Source organism: Geotrypetes seraphini, chromosome 7, assembly GCF_902459505.1.
Source record: "Geotrypetes seraphini chromosome 7, aGeoSer1.1, whole genome shotgun sequence".
NCBI lineage: Eukaryota > Metazoa > Chordata > Amphibia > Gymnophiona > Dermophiidae > Geotrypetes > Geotrypetes seraphini.
This window is the reverse complement of record NC_047090.1, coordinates 72,383,441-72,397,343: the sequence shown is the minus strand read 5'-3', so window position 1 is coordinate 72,397,343 and position 13,903 is coordinate 72,383,441. Positions and strand designations below refer to the sequence as shown.

Genomic DNA, 13,903 nt, shown 5'->3' with positions numbered 1-13,903 from the left:
ATCACTGCCTGGCTGGCCCGGAACATCCTCTCCGACATCAGAACTGACGTCAGAAAGAAGACTTCATGTCGGCGATTAGCAGCAGAGCGGACCGGGAGAAAGGAAGGAGAGAGGCTTTTTTTTTCCGAGGTAGGGAGGGAAGGATGTAGGCAGGCAAGCTGGCTGGCTTTAGCGTGGCAGGGAGGAAGAGAGATAGGTAGGCAGGCAGGCAGGCTGGCTTTGGGGGTGGACAAAATCTGGAAGGCAGTGGGGACATAAGGGGGCACTAAGGACACAGGACGGAGGCACTGGGGGCACCAAGGACACAGGACGGAGGCACTGGGGGCACCAAGGACACAGGACGGAGGCACTGGGGGCACCAAGGACACAGGACGGAGGCACTGGGGGCACCAAGGACACAGGACAGAGGCACTGGGGGCACTAAGGACACAGGACGGAGGCACTAGGGGCACTAAGGACACAGGACAGAGGCACTGGGGGCACTAAGGACACAGGACGGAGGCACTGGGGGCACTAAGTACACAGGACGGAGGCACTGGGGGCACTAAGGACACAAGATGGAAGCACTGGGGGCACTATGGACACAGGAAGGAGGCACTGGGGGCACTAAGGACACAGGACGGAGGCACTAGGGGCACTAAGGACACAGGAAGGAGGCGCTGGGGGCACTAAGGACATGGGACGGAGGCACTGGGGGCACTAAGGCCATGGGAAGGAAAGAGGGAGGGAATAGAAAGGGACAATTGTTGGGCCTTAGTGCAGAAAGAAAGAAAGGATACACAGAAATGAAAGAAAGGATACACAGTCAATTAATAGATGTCCCTTTTTGATGAAAAAAATAAATGGTCACGTTACCTCTGACTTGCTTTCTCTGCAACAGAGTTGGCAGCCGCACTGAGGTGCAGGAAAGTCCTGCAATGACTCGTCTGCTGGCTCTGCTCCGGAAGATGTAAGTTACGTCGGAGGGGGTGGACTCGGCAGACGCAGTCATTGCGGGACTTTGCCGCAACTCCCTGCATCTGCCGGGTCCACCCCCTCCGACATAACTTACTTCTTCTGGAGCAGAGCCAGCAGACGTGTCATCGCGGGACCTTCCAGCATGCAGTTGCCGAGTTACAAGAAGATGAGGAAAGCAGACACCACAGAAGACAAAGGTAGAAAAAAAATTTCTATTTATTTATTACTTTAGGAGACATGTGTCACTGTTTCTGTGGTGCATTATATGCAGAGTCCAGCTTCTTGCTGGTTCAATTTAACCTTTGTCTATGTATTTCTATTTTATCCCCTCTTTTACAAAACTGTGGAGTGTTTTTTAACGCCAGCCGTGGTGGTAGCAGCTCTGATGCTCAGAATTCTATAAGAGTCAGAGCTGTTACCTCCGTGGCTAAAATCTATACTACAGTTTTGTAAAAGAGGGAGGGGTTAGTTTGTGATTACATATTCCATACTAGGCGAAGGTGTTTTCTGTGTTATGTGTGTTCGAAAGACATGGTTTTTTGTTAGGATTGACTGCAGATTGATCTGTACTAGTCTGGCTTGTTTAGTTTTACAATGGGTGTATTGATGTTGTACTGCTCATTGCAGTATGTAAGATACTGCCTTTTCCTAGGTACTCATGTGTAACGTGTGGATTGTTACTAAAAATCATGTTTTCATACAGATGGGGGGGGGTGGGGGGTCAAAAAATGATGGGCCCCTGAATGTCACATATGCTAGGTACGCCACTGGCTTGAAGACCGTCTCCTTCCATTGAGGTGCTCGACCCTTATCTGTTCATCCTTTCTTCCAGGACTCATTCCCGATTTCTTCTCCTTCCCAGGTCAGAGGCTAGATCTAGCATTAGCTTGGGGTGTTGTCTCATAGTCTAGGTTTAGACCATCCAGGAACTGCTCCAGGAAAACCAAATTTTCTATTGCTACCCCAATCTTGTCCTCTGGTTGCAACCAATGCTATGCAACCTCATTCAGTCAATAGAAGAAACTGCAAAGACGCTCTTTCAACTGGAGAGTACTTTTCTAAAACTTTTGTCTGTAGAATGCCGGGGTATGGCCCAGTCATTCCAAGATGGCTACTTTAACATCTTTTTAGGGAGTGTGGCCATCAGGGTTGGCACTCTAGGACACAATGTGGCTGCCTCCCGTTAACAGGTTTCCTACCCCATCTTCTTAGTTAGCCCCAATCACCTTCTACCAGTCCCAGCATCAAACCCATGTTCAAACCCCTCTCCTTCCTCATCTTCCTCTTAGCCTTTATATCCAGTATCCCCATTTGTCTTCCTATTCCTTTCTCCTCTGCCATGCATTTGCTCTCTCTTTCTGTATTCACCATTCACCCACATGTCCAACTTCACTTTCTTCCCTGTTTCTCCTCCAAATGATCCCCTCCAGTCCAGCACTGCCCTCAAAACTTTCTCTCTCCCTTCTTCCCTCTCTATATTCTACTGCAGCCTATTCAGACCCATAGTATTGGCAGTGACAGAGGTGGTAGTAAAAGAATGGAACGTGAATGCTGTGGAGTCTTTGAGCTTCTGGCCTCTTAAAGGCCCTGACATGTCCTTCTCCCTCTGATGCATACTTTCTGAAGTGATGGAAGCCAAACATAGCAAGGCCTTTGAGAGCTCAGAGGTCAAAGGCTGTATGGTGTTTGCTCTTCTTACTTTTATTGCTGCTGCAGAGAAGCAGCAGTAAGAGGGAGGGGTGTTTAAATTTGGACCAGAAGTCTATGCATGTGTTATAGGCTCACCCTGTTCTGAAATCACTGGGTCTCCACTGTGCCCCTCAGACCATGCTCAGAGGCCATAGCTGCACTGCCCTCTTACGCTTCCCCCCCTCCCCCACACCTCTTGCCTCTGGTATACCATTGATACAATTTTAAACTGAATCCTATAAAAAAATGTAAAGATCTAAGAGATAGTTGGTTTTTTTAATTGAATGTGGTACATTGGTATTATGAGTGGTTTGTGTATCTGATTGATATAACCTAAAATAAAACATGTTACAGTTATCCATGTGGTTTCCTAAAAGTGTGCATTACTATTGCCTAAAGTAGCTGTAAGATAACTTATTCTGTTTCAGGAACTCATTACCATCTTTTCTATGTTTGTTTCAGGAAATTGATGGCAATAAAATCATGTTTCCATTTGCCATACACAATTCAGCTACCTCACCTATGAAGGCAGAAGAAAGTAACCGTCAGAGTGGCGAATCATTGTCCAGTTTAATCTTAGGTACACCTGAAAGGCGCAAGGGTAGTTTAGCAGATGTTGTGGACACCTTAAAGCAGAGAAAGATGGAGGAGCTAATCAAAAGTGAACCTGAAGGTAAGGATTATAAAATAGTTCAAATTTTCATTTCACATAATAAAAAAATCATTATTGTCTTGAATAATTCCAACTGTAAAATATTGGTATAATCTTACATACATCTTCTTCTTATGCCTGTTGTTACCAAAATGGGTCTGTAGTATTCTAATACCTTGAAGAATGAATTAAATTTTGGCTTACAGTGTTATTCTATGAGTAGGTTCTTGTAAATAGTAGGGATAAATTGGCTTGGTGTTTTTCTGTATTCTTTTAAAATGCCTTTTTCATATATCTAAAATAAGAAAGATTTTGTATTAATGAATGATATTTGGCAGCTCTAGATACACAGGAGGCTAATTTTATAACAGGGTATCTAGGTGCAAACGTTGCACCTGTTCTATATAAAAAAAATCATAATGCAAATATGGTGGTACTGATCTCTAATGGTAGTCTTGTGATACTACCCTTAGGTTGAATTCTAGTAGTAATACCACAAGGCTAATGCTAGGGGTCAGCACCATAATTTTTGAACCCAGACCTAGATGACACAGGAGCAGAAGGGGGTCTCTCCCTAATCAGCTCATTATTCCATCAGGTCTCCAATTAAGAGCTGGGAGTGATAGGGAATCTAGGTGGCTGGGGAGGGTTATGTTGGGGTAAAATAGGGTATGGATTGGGTTCAGGGGTACCTCAGAAGGGATCAGGAGGATTGGAATCAGTGGTAACTTGGTTGGGGGAGTGGGGGATTGGGTCTGAATGGAAAACCTGGAGGATCAGAATTTGGGAGAGGTTTGAATGGAAAATCAGAATCCAATGTGGGATTTGGATGGAGAAACAGGAGGGGAGGATTTATCAGAATCAGGCAGGGATGGAAGGCAATGGAGAGGGGGAGCTGAAGATCTGCTACATAGCTGCTTAAGCCAGCTTTGGTGATACTCTTATCTGGGTCCTGGTCAATATTTATTTTATTTATTTCAAATATTTATTATTCGCCTAATAACTAGGCAGTTCACAATAAGAACATTTACAATTGCATTAAAAAACAATACAAATACAATCTTCAACAGACTACATAGTTCAATAAAAGCAGCCAATAACTCTCCCCTCAGTATTTTAAAAGCTTTGTCTGGACCACAGTTTAACCCTTTTAACAGAATGTTTGCATAAAAAAATAGGTTTTTAACAATTTCTTAAACATCATGACAATACTACTGTATATTGTACCTGTATACTTGCATATGGCCTGGTATAACATTCCATATGACCGAACCAGTCACTGAAAGGCAGATTGTCTGGACCACAGTTTAATCTCTTTAGCAGTTGGGAGTCATATATGCCATCTTATCTTTCTGGATTAATATGGGCTGGGACCTGGATAAGTGCCAGTGGCTAGATATGCTCAGATATTTAGTGCCAGTGCTCTGACTTGGGCCAGCATTGAGTATCTGGGTCTAACTTAGCCAGCAACTGTCAATATTTATTTTAAAAAAAAAACCAACCCAAAAAACCCAACAAAAACACTCACTGCTAATAGTTCAACATTGACCTGTGCAAGAGTATATTTATTTATTTATTCATTTAGTCACAATGCTTGATATACAATAGGGGTGTCAAAGTCCCTCCTAGAGGGCTGCAATCCAGTCGGGTTTTCAGGATTTCCCCAATGAATATGCATGAGATCTATTAGCATATAATGAAAGCAGTGCATGCAAATAGATCTCATGCATATTCATTGGGGAAATCCTGAAAACCCGACTGGATTGCAGCCCTCTAGGAGGGACTTTGACACCCCGATATATAGCAAGACAGCCAACAATGGCGACTATGTAGTTTGCAACTTAAAATGTAGGCAAAATAAGGAGGGATGGAGAGAGAAAAAACTAGAGGTAAGATGAGGCAGGGACAAAAAGTTTAGAAGAGGTGATTCCAAAGGCTTCTGTGAAAAGGGAAAGTTTTTAGAATAGACTTGAATATGTGCAGAGAGGGTGTATGCTATGCATTGGTAGTATGTACTTTTTATAAATATCTATTTCTATATGTAAAATACTATTTTCTGCACAAGAAAGGGCTTGCAAAATTGTTCCCCAAATCCATAAATAGATGCATACAAAAGAATATACACATGCAAGCAGTAATTGGTTTCCTAAATTCAGAAAGAATTATTACTAAAACTAACTGAAACCCACAGAAGATTTGCATAATCTTCATAATCAAAACTTCTTTTGCAACAATGTTTCTTTAAATACAGGTTTATACCTCATCATTCAGTTTCTCTCTGTGTTCCCTCTGCAGTCTTTGCCTGCTAACCTCCATCCCTTCTCTCTTCTTTCCCTTATTAGCCTCTCTTCCCTCTCTCTTTTTCAGCCACATTAGTTTCTCTCACTCTCGTTCTCCCCCTTTTCACTGCACCCTTGCTCTCTCCCATTTTTGTCTACCAACCTCTCACACATTCATAGATTCTTTTAGATCTCTCATTTCAGTCAATTTGCCTCTTTATTTTCAGCAATTATCTCATTCTTTTTTATAAATGTATCCCCCTCCAGCCTCTCATATATCTTCTAACCAACTACTTTCTTTATCTGCCTTCCACCAGTTTCTCTCTCTCCTTTACATACTCCTTACCCAACACTCTCCACTCTTTCTGTACCTTAGCTCTTTCTTCCTTTAGTCTTTCTGTGGGAGTGAGACCACAAAAGACAAATGCAGATATGGCTGTAAGTGTGGAAGACTCTGATCGGTTTTCAGAGGATTGTGTTTGTGAGGAGCAAGCTAAACTAAGGGTGAACAAAGTGATGGGGCTGGATGGTGCACATCTGAAGGCAGTAAAATAACTTTGGGAAGTTCTGGTGGCTCCACTGGCTGGCCTTTTCAATGGTGGATGTGGTCTCTCTCCACAAAAGAGGAACTAAGAAAGAAGAAGGAACTATAGGCCTGTAACTTTGACTTCTGTGGTAAGTAAATTAATGGAAGTGCTTTTAAATCAGAGAATAGTTATGTTTCTAGAATCCAGTGGACTGCAGGATCTGAGACAACATGGCTTCACTAGATGCAGGTCTTATCAGACAAATCTGATCAATTTTTTAGACTGGGTGACCAGAAAATTGGATAGAGGGAGAACACTAGATGAGGTTTATTTAGATTTTAGCAAAGCATTTAACTATATTCTATACAGGTGTCTAATAAATTAACTAAGTGCCCTTGGTATGGGCCCCAAAGTGATGGACTGATTCTGGTGGTCAGGAACTGATTGAGTAGAAGGCAACAGAGGATTGTAGTCAATGGAGATTGCTCTGAGGAAAGAGATATTATCAGTGGTGTGCCTCAAGGTTCAGTTCTTGGGCATATACTTTTTAACATTTTTGTAAGCAATATTGCTTCAAGAGCTGTATGGTAAGATTTGCCTCTTTGCGGATAATACCAAAACTTACAATAGAATAGACACCCCTATGGTGTGGATAACATGAGGAAGATCCTAGTGAAGCTTGAAGAATGGTCTGACATTTGGCAGCTAAGATTTAATGCTAAGAAATGCACGGTCATGCATTTGGGCTGCAAACCCCAAGGGTACAGTTCAGGGGATAAAGAACTTATATTGATGAAAGAGGAGCGGGTTTTGGATGTGATAATATGTGATGAGCAGGTAGCCAAACAGGTTATAAAGGGAACAGCGAAAGCTAGAAGGATGCTTGGGTGTATAGGGAGAGGTCTGATCAGTAGGAAAAAGGGAGGTATTAATGCCCCTGTATAAGATTGTGGTGAGACCTAATTTAGAATATTGTGTCCAATTTTGGAGATTGCACCTTCAAAAAGTATAAACAGGATGGAGTTGATCCAGAGAAAGGCAACAAAAATGATATGTGGTCTTCATCATAAAGCAAATGGGGGCAGGCTTAAAGATCTCAATACCTTTACTTTGGAGGAAAGATGGAAGGGGAGATATTGCTTACATTTTCTATATTCTGTTTCTTTATTGTAATTTAACTAATGATTGTTAACCAAGTCGAGCTCCAACTTTTGGAGATGATCTGGCCTACAAACTTAAGTTTTAGTTTAGTTTAGATAGAGATGTTTAAATACCTATGTGGCATGAGGCGAGTCTCTTTCAGTTGAAAGGAAGCTCCAGAATAAGAGGGCATAGGATGATGTTAAGAGGTGATAGGCTAAGGAGTAATCTAAGGAAATACTTTTTATCAAAAAGGGTGGTAGATGTGTGGAGGTGCGGAGGTGGTGGAGATAAAAACTGTGTCTGAATTCAAGTAAGCATGGGATAGGCACATAGGATCTCTAATGGAGAGGAAGAGATAGCGGATGGGCAGACTGGAAGGGCCATTGGTCCTTTATCTGAAATCATGTTTCTCCCTATTTCTTCCTACAGCTTATCTTCCTTTAACTCATACTCATCAAGTTTTGTTCTCTCTATCCCTTCCCCTCCATTCATTTTTCCCTATTGTGAGTCAATCTCTGTCTCCAATTGTCACTTCTGTATAAATTTTAGTTGTCTCACCTTAATCATGCGGCTGATCTTCCCACAGCCAATGCATCTATGCCAGCCTCACGCATGCCAATCTAATTCTTGTCCCTATGTTCTCCATTCAGGCCTCAACAGGCTCATCTTCCTCCAACTCTTTGTCTCAGTGGATACTTTTTGTCTCGTGGTACATGGATCTTGACATTTTGCAGCAGGACAGCTGTCTCAAACTACCACTGCACCATGACATTCTGTCACAGGGGTCCATAGTATTATACAATCTGGTCTTATGGCATGGCTATTAAGCATGCAGCCGTAGGATATTCGGTGGAAAGGATATTCGGAGATGGTGATTTCAACTTTCCTCCTTTCTAGAAAGCCAGTGACAGTAGAGGCTTATGCTAAAGTGTGGAAAGCCTTCCAGCATTTTTGCAAGGATAAGTAGTTGGATTCTTCTGGGGCTTCCATTTCTAAGGTCCTCTCATTCCTGCAGAAAGGATTGGAGAAGGACTTGGCAGTTGGATCTCTTAAAGTTCAACTTGCTAGTCTTTCTTCTGGGCTAGAGTAGATAGAGCGTCTCTAGCCTCTCATACAAATGTTTCTAGGTTCCTGAAGGGAGCTCTGAGGCTCCACCCTATGGTAAGCAGCTATTTCCAATGTGGAATCTTAATATCATAGTATGGGCCCTCACCAGGGCTCTATATGAACCTTTATCAGATCCATCTCTCATGGACCTTATTGTGAAGATGGTGTTTCTGGTCACAATTATTTGAGGGTGTCCGAGCTATGGGCCTTATTCGTGCAGAGAGCCTTTCCTCAGATTCACAGAGGCAGGAGTGTTGTTATTTACCATGCCTTCTTTTCTGACGAATGTGATTCCAGTATTCTATATTAATCAGGATGTAAGGCTACCTGTGTTTCACGGGCAAAAAGGCTACCTGTGTTTCACGGAAAAAAGAAACAGGACAAGGTTTTGCGATATCTGGATGTGCGGAAGGTACTTCGCTATCTTGAAGTGATGAATGAATTTAGGCTCTCAGACCATCTGTTTATCTTCCAGCTCTACTCGTTGGGGAAGACCAGCCTCTAAGGCTTCTATATCCTGATGAATTCACATGGCGATCTCTTCAGCATGCATTAGCTGTGGTAAAAGGCCACCAGTCGTTCTGAAAGCTCACTCTTCCAGAAGTGTGGCTTCTTGGACAGAGTCCAGGGCAGTGCCACCTGATGGAATTTGTAGGGCAACCACATAGTCCACTCTTCATACCTTAACAAAATTTTACCAAATGAATGTGTCAGCACAAGCGGAGATGGCTTTTGGGTCCTTGGTGCTTGTTACAGGCTCATCTGTCCCACCCTAGATTCCAGGGACTGCTCTGTTACATCCCATCCGTAAGGAATCAAATACTGTTTGTACATGCTTCTTATCTTGTCTGTCTTATCTGTTTAGATTGTAAACTCCTATGAGCAGGGACTGTCGTCTTTGTGACTCTACAGCGCTATAGAAATAATTAGTAGTAGTCTTTGTGCTAGCCCCCATTTCCTGATCTTTCTCTCACTCCCAGTCCCTTTGTTGAAGACCTCATTAGTCAGTCATCATTCTGATACTGTCAGGACTGGTCCTATCATTGAGTAACTGTGTTTTTTTACAGATAGCCCCACTCTTCAGGTCCACTTTTCAGCCCATACTGACTTATATAATGAGCCCTCACAGTGACTCTCTGCATTATGGCCTTGTATTCCTCTACGTCTTCCACAGACTATCTCGGTCGCTATTGCCTTGTGGGCTGTTCTTCCTTCTGCTGCCACTCATTCAGGGTATGACAGCATCAATCCATATTCCCATCCACTACCATGGAGCAAAATCCACTGTATGGGGAGCCCAACCAGATGCAACATACATATTTACCAGAACATCAAATAATGCATATTATTATAAAAAGATTAAATGTTCTGTTTGTTTTGAAAAGATATTATAATCAATTTAATGATCTAGTTAGCTTCTTTGCCTAAATGACATTTTCCAAACAGGCCAAACCATATGTGTGTGTCTGAAAAGAAAGGAAATAATGAACACAAGGTTGAAGAGAAAGAAGAAAAAATACAATTGGCAATGTATAAGGATACAGCATTGAGTTGAAGGCTGTACATGCTCCAGAGACTCCATTAGCAAAGGTTACACTTAGACGTTAGAATGGCTAGATTCTATGCATTATTTCAGCTCTGCCAAAGTGAAAATGCACAAACAAAAGATCTACAGCTCTTTGAAAAAGAGAGGTGAAAAAAGAGAAAGCAACTGAATGTTGGGCTTACAAATGTATGCCATGGAAAATCTTTTTTTTTTCCCTCTAGCTATTGTTCTATTGTTTTTCAAAGGCCATTAAAATGAACAGCAGGTTGTGATGAAAATTTCATTAAGCACTTGTTAAATCATTATGAGGGTGCCATATTCATAGCTTTGCTTCTTCTCCATCTAGAAAAACAAGAATAAAGCAGACATTTTTTTCTCTAATAGAGAGCTCATGAACAAAAGTTAGAAAGTTGCAGAGACAAGAAAGTGATGTGCCTGACAAAAAGGAAGCCATTGTGGTAAACAAGAACTAGGTTTATGCATGCCCATTAAAAAGGGATCCTATTTCAATATGCCCTTCTTCTCCAACCATTATGCTTTTATAAAAATAATTCTGTTAATTTAAAGCTTCTAAAGCATGAACACATATTTTAAAAATTCAGCTTGTTCTCTTTTTTATTTCAGTTATCCTTTCTTGCAGGCTTACTGTTGCTGTCTCTTGAGGCAGTCATTTCATTTTCCTTATTATAATTGCATTTGTTACATGTATACATGTAACACTACTTAATATTAGACTCCACATTCTTCAAATATTTTTCTGAAACATTTTTCAGGGCAGTTAATCGTTCCATTCCAAATTCTATTTAACCATTCATTGATTGATGGACCTTGCATCAATTTCCAGTTAGACACTATTGATAGTCTAACTGCAGTTTGATTGCTCATGTATCAACTTCCAATTAGCTGGTACTGATAATGTAGCTCCTATTAGGATCTGAGTACATAAGTTGTCTTTGAGGGGGCTATATGCCTGTGGACACCATATCACGTCTCTTTCTGTAATGTATTCAATACATTCACAAATTTTCTTTTAAGTCTTAAAATTACAGGAAATCACAACATAAGAACATAAGAATTGCCATACTGGGACAGACCGAAGGTCCATCAAGCCCAGTATCCTGTTTTCAACCGTGGCCAACCCAGGTCCCACCACATATGTAAGTCCCTCCCTCTCAGAAATGATAAGAACTGTGCATTAATGTTAATACCACGCAATCTTTTAGGTGTGAAATATATTATTATAATACTTCTAGGCAGAAAATATATGATTATAATTTTATGTGCATATTCTGAAATAATCTTATCAAAAATTACATTGGAATTAACTCTCTTGCATATCATTTCTCAATCTTCTTGCTCAGTGTTACCCCAAATTTCTTCTTGCAGTTAAAGCAATACTCAGTCATTTCATCCAATAAACTTAATAAGTAATGTAACCTGGTAACTATTCCTTTACCAGATTTATTATGAACCAAAGTATTTCCAAAAAGATAAATGTCCCAATTTCCAGAGCCAACTAACATACCTATCTCTATAACTAAGGTTGGGGAGATATGTCAATCATATTCCTGTGAAATGGGTCTTTTCTAGCCCATCCGTAGCATGTGCTACTATCCAGGGTTTATCTCCATGGGATTCAAGTCCTTTCTAAAAAAGGTTTTTTCCCAAATTATTTTTAAAACACTTTTTAATAAAAGTCTCTAAGGGGCATATTGACCAGGTATCCAATTATAGACATGTAGCGTCAATACCATTACTAGTTAAAATATTAGAAGGCCTAGTCAACATCCAATTTAATTCCGATGTAGAAAAAATTAATATTTTACATTCCACACAATCTGGTTTCTGTAAGGGTTACAGCACAGAAACCATTCTAGGATCCATGTTTTACATTTTAAGAACTAATATTTCAAAGGGGTACAGAGTATTGTTACTTCAATTTGACCTATCCAGTGCTTACAACTTGGTAGACTATGTACTATTATTAGAATATTGGATGAAATTGGTATCTCAGGGAACATAGTTTAATGGTTTAAACATTTTTTCAAGAGACTGTATAAAGTAAAAATGTCTTCCATGATATCCACTGAATGGGAACTTCCTTATGGAGTCCCTCAAGGTTCTCCACTATCTCCCTCCCTTTTCAGTATTTTCCTTCATCCATCGCATTGGAAAAAGCTAAATTTATTTTTTTCATTTATGCAGATGACATTGCTGTATTTATTCTTTTTTCTTGTAACTTAGAACATATCAAATCTACAGTAAATCATTGTATGAATCTGGTAGAGAGCTGGATGTCCGTTTATCAATTGAAATTAAATAAAAATAAAATGAATCAATGTTTTGTTAATCATCCCAAAATGGGGAGTGAAGTTCAAAGTGTTATCAGTAAACAATATTGGCTACACTTTGGCTTTGATAATCAGAATTCTAGGAATACATTTTCATAACAACCTTTCTCTGGTGCCCCAAGTCAACATGTTTATCAAAAAAAATCATTTGGTCTTTTTTGGAAACTAAGAAGATTAAGTGAAATTAACTTTGAGTTTTAAAAAAGTCTAAAGACATACCTTTTTGAGGAATTTGTATTTAAGAAATTATAATTGTAGGATAACCAATTCACAATTTTTGTATTAACTCTTTTGTTTTATGTAAACTGCTGTGAACTTCTTTGAGGTAGTGGCAGTATATAAATAAAGATTGTATTCTATTGTATTCTATGATCCAACTGTGATCTTTATATAGGGACAATGGGTGACCACACTTGCCTCCCCCCCTTTTTACAAAACCACAAAAGCGGTTTTTAGCACTGGCCGGCACGCTGAATGCTTTTGTGGTTTTGTAAAAGGATGGGTTGGTCTCCTGTCAAAAATTATAACAAATGAAAAAAAATTAACCGCAAAATATATAGATCCACAGAAAGGTTAATTTAATTTGAGAGAAAACTCCTTATTGAATAATATCAAATGAAGGAAAAGATCTCAGAATTGCCACTCCAAGGATCATAATGTTATCATCCCTATAAGGAATTGTGGCGTGGGTATTTTTCATGGATCAAAAAACCTTCGTAATATTATTCATATGACTTAATTCATCATTCTTTAAAAATATGAAATTTCTTATAGTGACTTAAGTCACTATAAGAAATTTCATATTTTTAAAGAATGACAAATTAAGTCATATGAATAATGGTTTGGTCTCCTGTCACCCATTTCAAATAACCTCTTGTTTTTCCAGTGATTTACAGAGCTTGCAGGTCACTTGCTGTACTCTTCCCCCTCTACCATGGATCTCCTCAAATAAAGTGCAATTCATTAACTTTATAGGATTACCATTCTTGATAAAGCTTCCTGTATATTATTAATAAGCAGCCAATATGTTGGATCATTTGTAGACTTAATAATTATTGTATGATGATATGTTTGATCTGTTTTAGTAGTATGTTATTGGTTATTTTTTTATTATGTATGTTATAATTGAAATCCACTGAGAATTGTTAAAATCATGTGGAATATAAATATCCACTATAATAAAACCCTTAGTGCGCATGCGCATTTCAAACTCTGTGCTCCATAGTAGCGTGCTGCGCATGCGCAGTGCCTGCCTCAGCTGATTTCCTGCCCTGATCTCAGACACTGGCTGATTTCCTGCCTTCTGACTACGCTGCTGCTGCCGGAACGCCTCTTCTCAACTCCGGACCAGCAGCGGCAGCAGCCGTGGTTTCATCAAGCAGCCGCGGGGCATTTGCTAGGCCAGCCCACTTCAATAATGCGAGGCAGGCCAGCCTAGCAAAAGCCCTGAGGCTGCCCGGGCTAGCAGATGCTGGACAGGGAGAGCAGGGAAGGGGGTTCTGCTGGACAGGGGGGAGCAGGGAAGGGGTACTGCTGGACAGGGGGAGGTAAATGGAAGGGAGAAGGGCTACTGCTGGACAGGGGCTTGATAAAAGGAGCCCATAATAACAGTAAATGATATACCATGTTATCTATTCCTACCATGGTGTCCA

General features: G+C 40.5%; 1 protein-coding gene across 1 annotated transcript in view; it reads left to right on the top strand.

The window, feature by feature from the left end:
* The window catches only part of SOX5 (SRY-box transcription factor 5), an 845,257-nt gene that overhangs the window by 177,582 nt on the left and 653,772 nt on the right, over positions 1-13,903 (top strand). The window contains 1 exon segment of the mRNA XM_033953468.1: positions 3,109-3,319. Within this exon segment, the coding sequence (XP_033809359.1) occupies positions 3,109-3,319 (211 nt within the window).